The sequence below is a fragment of the Sus scrofa genome, chromosome 15 (assembly GCF_000003025.6).
Source record: "Sus scrofa isolate TJ Tabasco breed Duroc chromosome 15, Sscrofa11.1, whole genome shotgun sequence".
Classification (NCBI taxonomy): Eukaryota; Metazoa; Chordata; class Mammalia; order Artiodactyla; family Suidae; genus Sus; species Sus scrofa.
Window position 1 is genome coordinate 131,908,137 of NC_010457.5, and position 18,995 is coordinate 131,927,131.

The following is an 18,995-nucleotide window of genomic DNA, read 5'->3' on the forward strand; positions in this document are numbered from 1 at the left end:
GAAAGGGGTGCCCCCTGACCCATTCCCTCCAGTGCCCTCAATGGCAGGGTCATCAGACCCTTCCTCAGGCATTGCATTTAAAAGGGGCAACTTTAGTTTGAAAATGAGTTGCTTTCCTACTGTTTCTTGTCCATTTTAAAAGATTTCCTATAGAGTGTGTGGATCATTTGGCAACAGGAAGTGTCCCATTGCCCCTGTTTTCCGTTTTCACGAGCCTTCTCAGAAAATAGACTGTCTCGTATCTTATTCTCTGCTTAAAGCGTATGAACTTTCCCTCTAACATATAAGGCACTAATAAATCTAAACCATGTCGCTATAGAAAGCTCTTTCCAAATGTTGATTTCATTGTAGGATTTGGGTTGGCTCATGCCAGTTAAGCATGAAATGGTGTAGTTATAACCTGGAGCCACATATTTCCAAAATAAAGAAGCACTTTTGTAAACATGGGTATTTTCTGTTCAGAGAAGGAGTCCTCTCCATTTGGTCCTTTCGAAGGTTCAAATGAACTTTGAGGCCCTGGGGTACTAGGGAGTGGTCATGTTACCCTGCTCTTCGGTGAGTGTGGGTAGTAAAGGCACGGTCCATTCATAACATGGCCTTTCTTCAAGAAAAGCACACTTTTCAAGGGAAAGGGTTATAGATTAACGTGTATGAATATATGTGTATTGAGGGGAAATAGTTTAGAAATTCACAAAGGCACACCAGTTTTATAGCATGGCAGGGCAGTGTTCTGATGAGTAAAAATTAGATTAGGTTGAACTGCAGAGATGCTTACACATATGTGAATCATTTGACTAATATGCTTGTGCTTCTTTTCCTTCCCAGTAATGTGCTTTGGTAAAAATATGTTTTTTCCAGCTGTGCTCTGCCACTGTTGACTGATTTAATTATAGAGAGCAGCTTTCCATTTCCTTTGACACAAGCAAGCAAATAGAATAAGATTAGCACACCAGAGATGGGCGAACGGTTTGGCGTTTGAACTTACCTTGTGCTAATACGTTTGGGAGAGGGCTTAATAGAATTGCTCCTCACTCCACCTCCCTTGCTTCCTATCTAGTTCTTCACTGACTTACATCACAAGGATTTGTAACTTAAAGTGAAAAACACTCAGATATCTGCAATATTTATATTGTCCTATCATTCTGAAATTGCTGGAGAAAAATTGGCTTTTCATTTGTAGATTGTCTCTTGTGTCCAAAATGGTCGTTTTCTCACAAATGATAAAGTATCTATTAGGCTAGTGTGTCTCAAACTTTAACATGCATACAGATTACCTGGGGATCTTGTTAAATACAAGATCTAAAGTAGAGGGGGGTTTTCTGCATTTCTCACGGGTTTCCAAGGTAATAATGATGCTGCTGACCCAGGACCACGCGTTGAGTAGCAAGGCTTTAAAGTACCTTCTTTGGTTAAGTCACTGGTGTGCCATCACACAGGCACAAGTGTCCAGGTTTACTAACTTGTCCAGGAAGGTTAGTTCCATCCCAGCGTTTTTTGGGGGTTTTTTTGGGTTTTTGTTTCGTTTTGTTTGTTTGTTTGGTTTTGCTTTTTTAGGGCCGAATCTGTGGCATATGGAGGTTCACAGGTTAGGGACCAAATTGGAGCTGCAGCTGCCGGCCTCCACCACAGCCACAGCAATGCCAGATCCGAGCTGTGTCTGCAACCTACTCCGCAGCTCACGACAACGCCAGATCCTTAACCCACTGAGCAAAAGCCAGGAATGGAACCCTCATCCTCATGAATACTAGTCGGGTTCATTACCGCTGAGCCACAGTGGGAACTCCCTGTCCCAGTTCTTTACTTCTCAGTCGTTCCAGAAGCCTTAAGGTTCCATTTAACAAATCTGCACTCTGGATTCTGGGGCTGTCTGGCAATATGAGTGGCACTTGTTCTTCTTCCTCCCTCGCCCTGTTCCTAGCTGTCCATTGGCGGCATCATCATTCTGAAGGATACCAGTGAAGACATTGAAGAGCTGGTGGAGCCTGTGGCAGCCCATGGCCCGAAAATCGAGGAGGAGGAGCAAGAGCCAGAACCCCCAGAACCATTTGAGTATATTGACGACTGAGGACCAGAGGTGTGTATATGGAACAGAATTGTGTTTCGAGGAAATCTCTTTGTCGATACTTCACAAATGTTTTGTGGGATGTGGTCTCACTTTTTCCCTTTTGTGCTCAATCCTTACTGACCTAAACGGTATTAAAACGTCCCCTTTTTTGACCTCTTCCTGCGTATGTGACCACCGATTCCTTTTTCTTTCTTCTTTGACTTTCTACCCTCTAGTGTTCTACCAGCGCTTTTCAAAGTGACCAAATTGCAAACTGTTTTCAGAGATCCATGAAGAAATAGGGCGCTTGCTCCAGAATGTAACTCTACTCAGTGCTTCTCTCATCATGAAAGCCTTGCTACCCCCTAACCTCAACAATGTCAGCTGGACCAACAGTCTGCTTCATGATGGAGTTGATTTACATTTTGTCAGAAGCTCCTTCCTGTGATCAGTTATGGTCTGTGGCTGGCACAGTCCATAGATGACACTTGGAGTAGCACACGCTGATTCTTTTCTCTCTCTTTCCTTCGGCAGTACTTTGGGCACTAAAAGCCTTAACATTCATTTATTCATTGAAGCTATTGAACATCTAATATGTAAAAGACATGGTGCTTATAGGTACTTTGGGGTCTTAAGTTAAATTGCAACACAAAGCTTTGTCTAATTGAAAAAGATGATCATTATTATGCCAGTGTCCTAACAATGTTGAAGGGGTTTTTAATGCAAATGCTTGGAATAATCTCATTTTATGAAATAGTGATTCTCTTTCCACCATTTTTTTCAAGTGGTCATCACAGATTTGAAGATAACATAAACTATATAATCAAGATTCTCTAATCCTACCCTAGTACAAATACATTGTCAAACAAATATGAATTTATTCTTTAAAGAAAGTAAGGACAGTATCATTTGTTATGTTATGACAACAGAAAAAAAATTTTTTTTTTTGTCTCTTTATGGCCACTCCTGTGGCATATGGAGTTTCCCAGGCTAGGGGTCTAACCGGAGCTGTAGCCGATGGCCTACACCACAGCTACAGCAACACAAGATCCGAGCAGCATCTGTGACCTACGCCACAGCTCACGGCAGCGCTGGATTCTTAACCCACTGAGCAAGGCCAGGGATCGAACTTGTGTCCTCATGGATGCTAGTCAGATTCGTTTCCACTGAGCCACAACGTGAACTCCCAGAAAAATGTTTTAAATGTTAGATTGCAAATCTAGCACCATGAGTGTTACCACATTAGTAGCAATTAATGAAAGCTTTATAGAAATCTCCAATAAATATTAATACAGAAACCCTGACATTGGTGGAAAAATCTATTCAAGACTCTGAGAGACAGTTTGGAGATTTAGAACTTCCCTGCCTCTGGCTTTAGAAAATTACCTTTCAGCTCTAGATGGTTTCCTGAGCTTTACCCAAGCAGCACATGGCAGTATTAATACCGTGAGCTCTCAGTCTGTGTGCATAACTGAACTCACATTAGCCCCCTTTAGCCTTTCGCATGCCTTACTGAAGACCCCCAATTAAATCTTTCAGGGCCGTTAACTCCGAGATGACCTAGAGTTTTCAGTTAGAAACTAGATTCCTATTAGGTAAAGGGTAAAACCAGTCCAATAAGAATTTGAAATCTTTAGTCTGTGTGAGCATAAACCGGCATATTAGGACTGTAGTCAAGAGTTGGGGCTAGTTTTAGATTTCAACAGCTAGTAGTTTTTGTTTTGTTTTGATTTTTTTTTTAATGTTTTTAAAATAAGGAATAACCCTAGCTTCTCCCTCTTCTCCCCCCCACCCCCACCCCAGGATCTCATTGCTCATCTGAAGATTTTACAGCCTTGTATTGGAAATGCCTGTGAGGAAATTCGTGCTGAGACCTGCTATTCACTGCATGTATCATCGCCTCCGTGCTGACCTTGTCTCTAAGTCTTTGGTTGAAGAGAAAATATATGACTATTTAGTGTGCTCTTTCACACGACTTGGTTTTCAAATAAATATATTAAAATCTCCAGATGGACCAGGACTTGTTTTTCAGCCTGGATTTTGAATAAATGGATTTAATAATACTCTCTTCCTCCCAACATGAAATGCCTGAACCCAGAGAGCTAACCCTTGATTGCTAGCTTAAATATGCATGACTTTAATACCGTTGAAAGAGTTAAACTATTTTATAGATTATTTGAAAAATAATGGAAAAAATAAGAAAGAAAAACCACCACCCTTGTTTATTACTCTTAAGAATTCTCGGGGTGGGGGTGGGGGGCATTGGTTGGTTTTGTTTGGGGCCACACCCAGGGCATGTGGAAGCTCCCCAGGCCAGGGATGAACCTGAAGGCTACTGCAGTGACAATGCCAGATCCTTAATCTACTCAAGGAAACGCCATCTTTGCTGGTTTATTTTTTTAATGAGATTGAGGATGTGGGGTGCCATCACTTACTGAAAAAGTCTCTTTAATGCTTTGAGGAAAGTGTCTTTTTAGGCAGCTTTTTTTTTTTTTTTTTAATCTTTTCTTATTGTTTCCTGTGTTTGATCCCGCTCAGGACAATAGATATGTTATTTCATTTTAGCTGCACTATGTTCTAAGGATACCCACTTTGATATTACTAAGATGATAATGCCTATGCCTGTCCCTCTGCCCACTAATCTTGTCACCTTTCTTAGTCCCATTAATAATAATCTTATCACCTTAGTAAAAAAAAAAAAAAAAGTTATTTCATTTTATTTAGCCACATGATCTAATAATGTACCCTTTTTTTTTTTTCCTTTTCTGACTTTCTTTCATGATTTTTTAAATTCAGGTATAATTTAATGTAATAAAAAATGCAGGCATTTGGTTGTGTAGGGCTTTTTGCGACTTGGCCTTCAACTGTTAAAAGTAGGTAGTTTCCAGCATTCATTCATTCAAAAGAATGGTTCTTTACTCCTAACTTGATTCTTCCACTTCCTAATTTGAGATAGAGCCCTCCAGAAGTTCCCTGGTGGCTTAGTGGGTAAGGATTCACTGCTGTGGCTTGGGTGCTGCTACGGTACAGGTTCAATCCCTAGCCCAGAAATTTCTACATGCCATAGGCACAGCCAAGAGATAGAAAGATACAGCCTCCCAGGTCTGAAAAGTAAACTATTCTTCAAGGAAACAAACTCCTGGATAGATCAGCTCTATCCATTCATCTACCACAGCTTTGTTGTTAGGTCCAGGTCTAAAGGTTACTGATCCCAAAGGGTGGTTCCACTTGTTGGTTAATTTCATTATATCTCCTCCTTTGTAAATTCCTTGTTTCCTCAATATCAGATGATTCTATAAAAGAGATTATCTCATTTCCTAGCCTCTCATTAGCTGGGTCCTTCCTGTTCAAGCTTTTAACATTGCTTGCATTTCAGACAGAGTTATCACTAACATTTCCCTTAATATATGAAATGTTTAAAAAAACAGAAGTCTCTCAATGATGTCACTGTCCAAAATTGAGTCATCTGGGAGAAATGGTACAGTCACTGGTCTCTGGCCAAAGTGAATAAATCCATTCTAAAAGAGGAGACTGAACTTCAGGGAGAAATCAGCACTAGTTCCTGGTAAGCAGTTCAATTCATAATGTACGCCTTGGTCTTAAATCTTTTTAAAATACAAGCTGTTAGAGTCAGATGGCCACTTGGGTCAGAGTATGATAAGATTGTGTCTTTTCCTGCCTTTGTTTCCTAGGAGATTTCCTCAGATAGGCATGGCACTGAGAGAACTAAGGAGCCAAAAACATCTGAAGTGAAATAGCATAGGGTGAAATAAAGTCATCTATGAAGACACGATGGGAGCTAGAACTGACACATTCGGCGAAGAGGCAGAAGGGGGCGTGACAGCACTTACTCCCAGGAGGGGTCATTCACCTGGCCCACTGTATCGGAGTTGAGGGCAAGAGGGGCGCCATCCACCCAACCACTCTCTGCGCTGCCTCACAGGCCCTTAAAACACTATGTATAAGCCCAGCTCACCCAGCCTCCTCTACTCCTTGGGGCAAGCGACAACCCCTGCTCCTGGTGAGCCACACCAGAAGCCCAGAAAGGCTTCACCCTGACTCAAGGTTTAGCCTCTCAAATCATCTCTCCAGTTCATCCGCCCTCTTTCCCCACTCTTCACTAACCCTATAGCTCAAGCGTGTAACTGCTGCTGCCTCCTTCTCCCAATTGATCTAAATTGCAAATCAGGAGTTGCCGTTGGGGTACAGTGGTTAACAAATCCAATTAGGAGCCATAAGGTTGCGGGTTCGATCCCTGGCCTTGCTCAGTGGGTTAAGGATCTGGCGTTGCCATGAGCTGTGGTGTAGGTCGCAGACGCAGCTCAGATACCGCGTTGCTGTGGCTGTGGCGTAGGCCAGCGGCTACAGTTCCAATTAGACCCCTAGCCTGGGAATCTCCATATGCTGCAGGAATGGCCCTAAAATAAGACCCCCAAAAAAAATTTTTTTTAAATAAATTGCAAATCATATGAGTCTCCTACTTGAAATCTCTCAGTGGTCTTTGTTGAGTAATGTCCAGATTCTTTTCTGTAAACTGTATATAGTTAGACAAGGCGCTAGCTGCTGCTCCGCTCTGCAGCCTGCCCTCTCTTCACTCCTCCCATCTCACACACAGGACCACTTTCACAGCCTTCAAAGATCCAGGCTTGCTTTCATCTCCTGGCCTTGGCACAAACCATTCCCTCTGCCTGAAGTGCCTCCTCTCTTTACCCCAGACTCTCCCTCAAGGTCTGGAAAATCTACCAGTTCTTTAGGTCTCAATTTAAAGAGACTTCCTCTAAGGTACCCTCCCTCGTTTCCCCACCAGAGCTGGGCTAGGTCCTCTGGGCTTCCCCAGCGCCCAGTATTACCTCCAAGCATCCTTACCACCCATATTATTTATTGCCTCGTTGGCTTGCCTGTCTCCCCCCACATTTGCCTTGCTCGGCATTGCAGCCCTAATACACGGTGTCTGATTACATATCCTCTGACTTGTGTATTGTGAGAATGGTGAGTGGCACAACTGAGCATTAACAGAACAATTGGGACACTCCAGGAGCACATGTGAGGGGATTAATTCATCTGTCTTGGAGCTGCCCTGCTCAGGGCCCTAAATGGCTTCTGAATTATCTCCTGCCATTACTAAACGGTCCTGAGAACAATTTTTCAATTAGTTGTACCCTTGGAGAATGAACCTGGGCTTTTCCTCGTGTGCAGGTGCAAGATGGGTGTCTGAAACCTGTAACTGGACTGCGTTGATGGGAAGAAATGAGCTTGGGAGAGAAGCTTTTGTGGCTTTGTCTCTGTCCTCTCCCCAACTTTATCTCCATCCTGAATGACTCAACACTTCGGCTTTCCACAGAAAATCCCTCAGATGGCACTTAGCTTGATTGTTTCCAGAGCTCAAGCTGCTTTTTCCACCCTCTCACTTTTCACAGGAATTGGAAAGGAGGACCCTTCCAAACCCAACTGCATAGTGGGAAGATCGGGGACTCTGCCCTCAGACTTTGTTTCAGATCCTGAGCTTGTGCCTTAGTGGCTTCCTCATTTGTACAAAGGAAATAATGTTTACCTCGAGGTTGTCATGGGAATTAAATGGTAATGGCTAATTATTACATGTTTACTACGTGCCAGACACGGAGTCGCATGTACGGGCTTACTCCTCACCCCATGAGATAGGCACTATTATCTTGAGATAATCTGGCTAGGTTAACCTAGCACTTAAGCAGCTAGTCACCACATTTTGAGTCAGAATGGAATGGCCGAAGCCCTCATTTCACACACGAGGACACGCATAAGAGTGAAGCGACTTGTTCAACGTCGAGAACCATTTTTACAGTTGTGTTTCCAGCTCAGCTTTCCATGAAACTAGTCTCTGGCTTGTTAGTTCTCTGGGCTTCTTCGATCCGAAGGGCAACAGGCCTCCAAATAGCCCTTTCTCTGCGTATTATGCATCCTTAATCTGCTCCAAGTTTGTGTCTTCCTCCACACTCCTAAGCCTGAGCGGCTTTTCAGAAAGGGATTGCCAACCAAAGCATTATTTCCAGATAACCATAACCTCTGCAAAACAGCCCTCTGCTGATGGGCATTTTCCGTCCGTTTGCTGGGATCCAGGCCGTTCCTTTGGTGCATGCACTCAGTGATTTCCAAGGCAGTGAGCTATTTATTTACAATAAAATTGCATCCGGGAGATAATTACCTTCAAAGATCTTGGGCATTTCACAGAGCTGGGGCTTGGCAAATAGCTAGACAGAGAGAGTTTCCCATCAAGTCCTATTCCCACGACCTGCTGTGAGCAGCCTCTGACTCGTGCCATGATCTCTCAGAAGCCCTGATTCATGTTGCAAAGATTAAGAGGTTTGCAAGCATCCAAGGCTTTCTCCTTGTGCTGGGTATGAACATAGCGTGTTCCTTCCTTGGTTCCTGGCGGGGGTGTTCACTTACAGCTCACCGCCAGCCCCAGTAATCAATCCCTCCTCCCAGCAGCTCCCACCATGTAGAACACAGGGCTGGCAGGCGATTTGTTGTTCCCCGGTGGTTTCCTGTGATTACAGGATTTTTATTGCCCAGCCAGTTTATAAATAAGCTCCTTAAGGGCAAGTCCCTGTCACAGTGTTTGAGACATAATGCCTACTGGATTTCAATTAAATAATTGGGCAGTCTGGTCATACATTTGATCCTGATTTATTTTTCTCCATGGCACTTACAAATACCTTGCATATCATAAGTTTCCTTTTTGTCTGTTTCCCCTGCTTAGCATGTAAACTTTATGAGGACAAGGAGTTTGGTTTTGATGACCGCTGTGTTGCTAGTCCCTAGAGCAGCTCCTGGCTCATCGGAGGCACCCAGTAAGTATTAGATGGACAGATGGATGGGCGGACAGATGGCTGGACTGATGACAGAGCAAGCATTTATTTAGCTCCTGTGTGCCAGGCATTCGTTCAGTATTTTATTCCCATTACTCTTTTTAATCCTCAATTCTATTGTGAGCTAAATATATTATCTCCGTTTTACGGAAAATGAGACTGAGAGGGAACGAGGGTGCATAGTTATGAAACTGGAATTCAAACCCTGGGTGTCTCCAACTACAAAACTATTTATTTTGCTTTTGCTTTTGCTTATTTTAGCCACGGTGACTCCCATCTGGAGTCCAGCTCAGAAATCAGCCAGTTTAGCCGGCACTCGGGTGATCCCGTTAAAGGTGATCCTGAGACCACACGAAGAAACCCTGTCCTACCCAAAGCTGCCTCCAGACCTGAATCCCCTTGCAGTTTAGACCAGGTTTAGAAACGACGATAGTGAGGAGCCCAGAACCCTTCCGACAGCACAGCCATCAGCAAGAGCTCTCCTTAGAAGACAGAAGTCTCCGGGGTGAGGCAGGACCTCACTGCTGATGCGTGTGAACATACCTGGAGGCAGAGGTTTCCCCACAGGAAAGGTCCTCAGAAACCAAATCAGTGGACAAGTGGCAGAAAGGGGGAGTGCTGTCCTGGGGGGGCCCGTGTCGGGTCTGGCTTTGTGGTACATGGATGCATGGCACCAGGCCTGCTGGCTTCCTTATCTCCAGGCTCCCCTCACTCACCTTGGAGACTGATGTTTACCGTCAAAAAGGACTTTGCTCTTGTCTAGCTCTGGGCAGCAGCCCATTTGCTCTCTTTCCCAGGGCCCTGCAGCGGACATACCAAGGAGCCCAGAGGCCAAGAGAGCCAGCGGGGGCAGCCACGATGCACCACTTAACCCTGAGAGCACCCCACCGTGGCCCCTGTCCTGAGACGCTTTGGGGCTTGCAGTGACCCAGGGGGATCCACACACATGGCTTTGCCTGAACAGACAGTGCCCGTGAGTGGATGTCATCCAGAGTCCCCACCCTGCAAACTCCAGACCTCAAGGCAGCCCCGCGGTGGCCTGGACCCAGGCGCCCCAGCATCAGTGTTCTAAAGAGACCTGTGTTCAGACAGTCCAGCAACCCCTCAGCCAGCGGCGGGGGTGGGGGTGGGGGAGTGGGGGGTAGGGACCACACTCCAGGGTTGGAAGGATGGCAGGCAAGGCCGAATTTCCCATGGGCAGGCAAAAGAGCACTCAGGAGCCAGCAGAACAGGGCCCAGGAAAAAATAATTCTATTTTTCTTAAAATAATTTGATCAACATATATTTGTAATTGAAATAGGCTTTATGGGGAAAATGAACAGGTGGCTAGACTTCCTTACATTTATTCAGTGGCTTAGAAATGTTCTCATTTGTAATGGGAGCAACAGGCGCGGGTAGCAGAGGCACCGTAATCTTTTTAGTGATTCGAGTCTTTAAAGTCCTAATCCATCCCAGACAGGGCCCCCTGATCTGTGCTTAGTCCCTGACATCCTCAAGCCACTGGCTCAGGACAAAGTCACCCTCTGGCAGTGGAACTGATTCTAGGAAGGAGAATGGAAAAGCATCGAATCCAGAGGGAAAGTCAGTGTGACCGGCCAGCTTGGTTTAAACTGTGGATATTCAGGGAGTTCCCGTTGTGGCGCAGCAGAAACGTGTCCAACTAGGAACCAAGGGGTTGTAGATTTGATCTCTGGCCTCACTCAGTAGGTTAAGGATCCGGCATTGCCGTGAGCTGTGGTGTAGGTTGCAGATGCGGCTCGGATCTGGCCTTGCTGTGGCGGTGGTGTAGGCCAGTGGCAACAGCTCCAATTAGCCCCCTAGCCTGGGAACTTCCATATGCCACATGTGTGGCCCTAAAAAGCAAAAAATAAATAAATAAATAAATAAAATAAACTGTGAACATTCAGGAGTTCCCATTGCGCCTCACTAGTAAGAACCCAACTAGTATCCATGAGAATGGGGGGTTCAATCCCTGGCCTCGCTCAGTGGGTTAACGATCCACTGTTGTCGTGAGCTGTGTTGTGGTTTGCAGATGCAGCTCCAATTTGACCCCTTTCCCGGGAATTTCCATATGCCATAGATGGGGCCTTAAAAGGAAAAAAAATAAACTATGGACGTTCAATCCTCAGACGACTGGATTTAGCTCATATTTCTCCACCACATCAGAGAAGGTCTGAGGCGCTCATTCACTCACATGGTACTCACCCATTCTCCAGGGAGCTTCTAGAGCGTTTGCACACTGGCCACCATTCGCATTCCTTCCGGTAACGTCTGTACCTTCATTTTTCCTGTGGGAACTGGTGACCTCCTGGCTCAGCCCAGACGTCGCCAGCCCACCCCATCCACGGGCCATGGTGACTGCTTCAGGGAAGGGCATGCGGCCCATCAGGCCAACCCCAGCCAGCGAGACCAATTCCAGGACATCTGTTCCAATGGGAACCACTCTCCCACTTCTGATGAGGCCTGAGGCTGAGTATGGAGCCTGAATATGATGCCAAACTAGAGGGACCTGAGCTCAGAGGCGGGTCCAAACGGCCTTACACAAGCTCCGAGTCCAGACCATGAAGTTCCATCAGTAACACGTTCTTGTCTCTGCCTAAGCAAAACGAGCCACTCGGAGATGAATTTCTGGCATTCGACACCAAAAGACCACTTCAAGAGGAGCCACTGAAGAGGGGTGCTATGGGCTAAACTGGGTCCCCTCAAAGTTCATATGCTGATGTCCTAACCTCCAGGACCAGAGAATCTGACTGTATGTGGAGATTGGGCCTGTCAAAATGCAGTCCTTTGGGTGGGCCCTAATCCGACATGCCTGGTATCCTTATAAGAGGAGATGAGGACGCAGACAGCACACAGCCAAGGGGCGACCACGTGAAGACAGAGCAAGAGGGCGGCCATCTGCAAGCTGAGGAGAGAGGCTTCCGAAGAAACCAAACCTGCCAACACCTTGACCTTGGACTTTTAGCCTCTAGAACTGTGATAACATAAATGTCTTTATTTTCTTTTTTCTTTTTTTTCTATTTTTTTTCTTTTTCTTTTTTTTTTTTTTTTTGTCATTTTAGGGCCACACCTGCAGCATATGGAGGTTCCCAGGCTAGGGGTCCAACTGGAGCTGTAGCTGCCTGCCTACACCACAGCCATAGCAATGCAGGATCTGAGCCTCATCTGTGACCTACACCACAGCTCATGAGAACGCCGGATCCTTAACCCACTGAGCGGGGCCAGGGATCGAACCTGCAACCTCATGGTTCCTAGTCAGGTTTATTTTTGCTGAGCCACAACAGGAACTCCTCTAATAGTTATTTTATTTTACTTTATTTTGTCTTTTTTGCTATTTCTTGGGCCACTCCCTCGGCATATTGGAGGTTCCCAGGCTAGGGGTTGAATCGGAGCTGTAGCCACCGGCCTACGCCAGAGCCACAGCAACGCGGGATCTGAGCCGCGTCTGCAACCTACACCACAGCTCACGGCAACACCGGATCATTAACCCACCGAGCAAGGGCAGGGTCCGAAGCCGCAACCTCGTGGTTCCTAGTCACTGCGCCACGACGGGAACTCCTAATAGTTATTTTAAAATCAAGTGGGTGAGTAGGTTATATGAGCTGGGAATTTCATCTTAGGATAGGAAAGTGGATATTATGAAGCACGCATGGAAGGGGGAGTCTGAGAAGGTGGAGACACCACGCAGGCTGGGGTGGGGGTGGGTGGGGTGGCGGCGGCCTCGATGGAGAGCTGCTCTGAGGGCCGCCTGCCAGCTCTTTCCAGCAGGCCAGACCTCCGAGCAGCCTCTCCCCTATAAGGCCACGTGAGGGCTGAGCAGGCAGAGAAAATAAACGGGCTTCCCTTGCTGGCGCCTGCAGCTCTCACAGCTCCCTGGAGGGGAGGAGGTGGGGGCTGTGGCGGGTTCAGGGTGAGCAGCGTCCCAGGAGAGCCCTCTCACCACCCCCAGAGGGCCTGGGCTGGGCTGTGCCCCTGAGAGCCCCTGATTAGAGGATCCGGAGTGAGACAGGCTTTCAAGGGCAAGTACAGAATGTTACCTGCCTACAACACAGGTGTGCACACATTTCCATTGGACGGATGGTTCTAGAAAATGTGAGTCAGAGCAGACTAGAGTCCTGAGGGTTCTGGGGGCCAGGATGCCTGGGAGGAGAAAACTCCCTTGTCTTGGCTCCTTCCCCAGACCCGTGTTCTAGATTTGGCACCAGTGGTGGAAATGGCAAAAGGCCTGCCTGGACGGTTGTGTGCCCACGGTTGGCCTGGCCTGACCCTGGCCTTCCAAAGCTCTGGACAGCTGAGATGCAAGGGGCTTTGGGGTCCAGACCAAGGCCAGGACACTGTGGGGAGCGGGGCTGCCATGGCGACCCCTGGAGGCAGGCGTGGGTCAGCCAGACTCCTGACACTCCCAGGACCCCTCCCCAGGCTCCGCCTCTTGGACCCACCACTGGAGAGTTAACCTCCACAGCCAGTCTTTCCAGAGTGCTCCCCACAGCACGTGCTGCTCACCAGAGGCATGTGGCTGATGCAGGCAGGTGTCGGCCGCTCCCCCTCCCCGGGCCCCACAACCAGGCACTCTCAGTTTTCTGCCTCGTACCCAACTACACAGAAATCAGTTCCCCATCAAGTACCCCGGCCCAAGAATCCCCCACAGAACAATGTGGGCTCTAAAGGGCTCTCTTGGTATGGACTGTATTTGGCCACAGGTCTCTGAAAAACCAAAGTGAGAGCAGCTTAAATAAGGCAGACATTGGTCTCCTCTGTTCATCAAGTCTGCAGGGAGTTGGTGCAGGGCTGGCCTGATGCACTCAAGGTCGGGGACCCATGCTCCCTCTACCCAGTTGTACTATGCACTGGGCTGCAAAGTGTCCCTCCCAAGTTCATGTCCACCCAGAACCTCAGAATGTGACCTTATTTGGAAACAGGGTCCTTGCAGATGTAATTAGTTAAGATGAGGTCACACTGGAGCTGAGGAAAGGCCTTAAAACCACTAAAGAGGTGAGAACACACAGGGACACAGACCCGGAGAGAAGGCCACGTGACAACAGAGGCAGCGATGGAGCGAGTGATGCAGCCCCAAGCCGAGGAGTACCGAGGATTGCCGGACACCACCAAAAGTTAGGAGAGAGGCATGATCAGAGTCTCGCGTGGAGCCTCCAGGAGGAACCAACTCTGCCGATACCTTGATGTTGGACTTCTGCCTCCTGCACGGTGATAGAATACAGTTCTGTTGTTTTAAGCCACTTAGTCTGTGATGGTTGGCAAACGAATACAGCTACTGTGCATGGCTTCCTTTCCCAAGGTCACCTGACGGCCCCATGTGCCGCCTAGGTTTGGTGTATCTGCGTTCCAGCTTCAGGAAGAAGGAAGAAAGCAGAGAGGGCACGATCCTCCCCTGATGGACACGTCCCAGACGTGGGACGCATCATTTCTGCTCTCATCCCCAGGACCAGAGTTAAATCACCTAGCAGTATGTGCCCAGCCAGCAATGGTTGGTTTTATTATCGGTCTCCTCTGAAGGAGCCGGCACAGCCATCCTCTCCCCAGGTAGCACCCCGCCTTGCCCGCTCCCTTCCTCCCCAGCTCCAAATTCCCTCTGATCCAGGGCACGTCACATCGGCCCCAGCTCCCACCTTGAACCTTTCAACCCACACCCCCCCTAGTTCTCAGAAGCAAAAGGCCCTCTGGGCTAGTGCCCAGCCCTGTTCCCCCCGACCCGTCTCCCACCCGCCACAAGCTGAAGTGCTGAGATCTTGGGCTTTTATCTGCTCCTCATTCACCCTTTCCCCAAGGATGTATCCAATTATTTCTTCCAAATGAATCCAGTGCTCAGCCTCTGAGAAAATCTAGAGAAATAAATTTCCTGGAGTTCTCACTGTGGTGCAATGGGTTAAGAACCTGACTGCAGCGACTCAGGTTGCTGTGGAGGCGAGGGATCAATCCCCAGCCCAGCACAGTGGGTTAAAGCTGGCATTGCTGCAGGTGTGGCTCAGATTCAGTCCCTGGCCCGGGAACTTCCATATGCCCTGGGTGCAGCCATAAAATCAAAAGAAAAAGAAAAAAAAAGAAAAAGAAAAAAAGGAATTTCCTTCCTCTCCATACAAACGGGGAATGTCTTCCTCCTGGCCTGGCCTTGGCTGTTGGGCCTCACCATTCACAGCCCCGCTGGGAAACCTTCAAACTCAGCATCCCTCCTCTGCCCCCACCAGCCAGGAGGCCCAGAGTCTGACTGGCGTTGCTGCATCCAGGCGGCTCTGCTCCCCAGCTCCTGGGCACAGAGGTGGCATGGAGGCTCCCTCCACAGCAGGAGGTCCCCCTCCCACGGCCTCTCCCACTCCTCCGAGTTTTCTCATGTGGTCCTGTTGACTCCGGAGCCTATGGTCACTGCAATCCCAAAGACCCATGACTCTTGAGATGGGACCCTGCTGCCAGGAGCCCCTCCTTGGACCCTGGAGCTGGTGAAACCAGAAGGGGCTGCCCACTGTCCAAGCCTCAGATGGTGGCAGCATTTGATGATACTGCCCCTTCCTGCAGGCCGACCCCTGTCAGGACCATCCCAGGCCCTCGGCTGGGTCATATCCGCCTGAACCCGAGGGATGAACAAGCATCATTTTTCCTGGACAGCTTCTCAGCCCCTCCTCAAAGCAGGGGCTGTGAATACTCTGGGGAAGGGGGTGTCTTAACTCCATTTACTGGAAACTTCGGAGCCTGGACAAGATGCTGCAGCACTATAGCCACTCCAGTGTCTCTGCCTACTTCAGCACCTCCCCTGGATTTTGGCAGCCCCTCCTGGGACTCAGTACAGAGAAGGACAAGGCCACACCCCTGTCGTGGTGGGAGGGAGGAGGTCACAGAGCTGGACGCTGGGGCAGTGTCCTTGTCCCTCCTCCTGGCCCCCTTGCTAGGGAGCTCAGCCTCCAGGGCGGGCAGGGTGGCTGGGAGGGAGCCTGTGAGAGTCCAGACTCTTTCCCAGGAGGCGAGTAATCACCTTGAACGTGCTGGGCAAAGAAGGCACCTTTGCCCTATACACACACAGGTATTTTAGAGTCAAGGGCAGGGGGTAGCGAGGCCTCAGGAGGGAGGGGACCAGAACCTCCACCTCCAGACTCCAGGGAGAGTGCTCCCACAGGGCTTGGCGTCGCCCCTGGCTCTCTGCCCAGGCCACCCATGCCCCTGGGCTCACATCTCAGGTCTGGACACCCACAGAACTGGCTTCCAGTCCCAACCCTGCACAGAGCCCCAGGCAGAGCCGGGAGGAGAGCGAGACAGACAGAGGGAGCCGGAAGGCAGGGCTGGAGTCCTACTTCCCGCTCCACCTGACACCCAGTGGGTGAGCCAAGATTGGCTTAAGCAGTTCTGAGACAGGTTTCTGTCCCTGGACCCGAAGAGGGGCTCTGCTTTCCCTGGAGCGACTTTGTGAGGAGCTGAGGCCAGGACGAAGGGGGCCAGCGCAGGAAGGGGGGAAGGCGGCGGTCGGCCTGGGCGGCTCTGTCCCTCCCAGGCAGCGCCAACGTCTTTGCCCCGACTTCCTTCCCAGGGTCAGGGCTCGGCGCGGGGACGGGGTGTTGGCGGGGTGGGGGACAGTGATGCCCAGGCCGGGGTGGGTGGGGGTACTGTCTCTTCTCCTGAGCGCACGTGATTTCTGGGAACCTCTCTGCTCTCTGACCCCCGTGCTGGCACAGCCAGAGTCGGGGTTCCTGGAAGTGACAGCGGCGGGTGGCGGGGCTGCGCCTGGGGCCAGGCAGGGGCCGAGTTTCCGCGGCGGCGGCACCCAGGTCAGGTCCGATGGGCTGTGGTCTTAATTGTCACCCAAGACCCCCGCTGAACCCCATCCTTCCCAGGCCCGAGGTCCCTGAAGTGACAGCCCCACCCCCACCCCAAGATTCGGGTCAGCGGGAAGAAAACACCGTGGCCTTGCTCCCCTTGCTCGCTTCTTCTCGGGGTGCAGGCTGCGCGGCTGCGGAGACGACCAGCGGGGCGGAGGGGCCTGGGTGCGGCCACGGCTCCACGGGGTCCCCGCGCCCTCCTGGCGCCGTCTGCGCGGCTTCCTCCGCCAGGAAGGCGGCGGGCGCAGATCCTGCCTCTCAGAGCCCCCTGGCGGCGCCAGGGTCACGGGGATGCTAGGACCCTGGGGGATGCTCGCTCCTGCACCTGCCCAGAGCCTGCTCAACCCAAGACCCTTCAGTCCAGGGCCTCCCACAGTTGGTGCACCCATCCACCCAATCGCTCCACCCCAGAGCTTCTGATTTGCAGGACTGAATGGGGCCTGAAGATGTGCACCACAGCTCACAGCTTCTTCTTCCTTTTTTTTAAATGAGCGAGGCCAGGGATCCAACCCACATCCTCAGGGATACTAGTCGGGTTCTTAAGCCCACTGAGCCACAATGGAAACCCCTTAGAAGTGCAATTCTAACAAGCTCGCAGATGCCCCTGCTGCTGCTCTGGGTACCCACACCTGCAAAGCCGGTGGCCCATTCTCCCAAATTCCTTTCTCACTGGCCACAGTTTCACTTTTGGTTTCAAATGTCTGTTAGCAGTAAACGGCTTCATCTAGGGGCAGAAAGGAGGTTTATGTCTTACCCTGGACCTCAGGTTCAGTTGAGCTCAGGGGACTTTCATTGTAGGTAGGGAGAAGGGTAAAAAGCCAGATTTAATGGTATACTATGTGCACCTTCCAGCATCATGAATTATTTATTGTTACTATTAATCAGCTTTAAACTTTGCTTATCGCCACACCCAGGTCATATGGACGTTCTGAATCAGATTTTTTTTTTTTTTTTTTTTTTTTTTTTTTTTTTTTTTAAGGGCCACACCAGCAGCGTATGGAAGTTCCCAGGCAAGGGGTTGACTCTGAGGTGCAGCTGCCGGCCTACACCACAGCTATAGCAACACCAGATCTGAGCCACATCTGCAACCTACACCACAGCTCACGGAAACACCAGATCCTTAACCCAGTGAGTAAGGACAGGGATTGAACCCACATCCTCTTAGATAATAGCTGAGTTCTTAAACCACTGAGCCACAACGGGAACTCCTGAATCGGATCCTTTAACCCACTGTACCCCGCCTGGGGATTGAACTCGCACCTCCAAAAACAACGAGCCACCGCAGTCAGATTCTTAATCCACTGCACCACAGCAGGAATACCCTAATCAACTTTATTCAGTAGCCCAGCTGTCACTTCGTCTCACATACACCTTCTCATGGCCATAGGTCTCACCTTGGAAGCAGTAATCATAGTGAAAAGTTGGTGTGGGGGGCAAGTGGGACAGTGTTTAGGCTGAGACAACAATGAGGCCAGGAAATGTTTAGTAACAGGGTGAGCCGCAGAACTAGAGATGTTCCTGGTGCGCCATGTCTTGCGGGTCTTCAAGATCCGTGGACCTGCCAGGAAACCACTTAAATAGCATCTACTCTTCTGGTTCAAACCAACTTACCACCCTTTGTGCTCACATCAGAGCTTAGAGTGTGGGTGTTTTTTTTTTTTTTTTTTTTTTTTTTTTTGTCTTTTTGCCATTTCTTGGGCTGATCCCTCGGCATATGGAGGTTCCCAAGCTAGGGGTCCAATCGGAGCTGTAGCCGCCGGCCCACGCCAGAGCCACAGCAACACGGGATCCAAGCCGCGTCTGCGACCTACACCACAGCTCACAGCAACGCCAGGTCGTTAACCCACTGAGCAAGGGCAGGGACCAAACCCGCAACCTCATGGTTCCTAGTCAGATTCGTTAACCACTGCGCCACGACGGGAACTCCAGAGTGTGTGTTTTTAAACGTGCTTAGAAATCAGTGATATTGCTCACTAAAAAGCACGTGTGTACCTAGGAATATCACTACTGATGAGGCCCCAGCTGACTTCTTGCAGGACCTGACTTGCTTTGAAATGATCTTGGGAAGCTCCGGTTGTGTCTCAGCAAGTTAAAAACCTGACTAGTGTCCATTAGGATGCAGTTTGATCCCTGGCCTCACTCAGGATCAGGCACTGCCTCAAGCTTTGGTGTAGGCTGCACTTACCAGCACTGGCCTGCAACTGCAGCTCTGATTTGACCCCTAGCCCAGGAACTTCCATAAGCCCTGGATGCGGCCCTAAAAAGAAAAAAAAAAAAAAAAGATCT

General features: G+C 49.3%; 1 protein-coding gene across 1 annotated transcript in view; it reads left to right on the plus strand.

Annotated features, from left to right (window-relative positions):
- PSMD1 (proteasome 26S subunit, non-ATPase 1) overlaps positions 1-4,058 on the plus strand; it is a 104,601-nt gene extending 100,543 nt beyond the window's left edge. The window contains exons 24-25 of the mRNA XM_001925902.7: positions 1,919-2,074; positions 3,848-4,058. Coding sequence (XP_001925937.3) covers positions 1,919-2,065 — 147 coding nt within the window. The 3' untranslated portion in view covers positions 2,066-2,074; positions 3,848-4,058. The remainder of the gene's footprint in view (positions 1-1,918; positions 2,075-3,847) is intronic.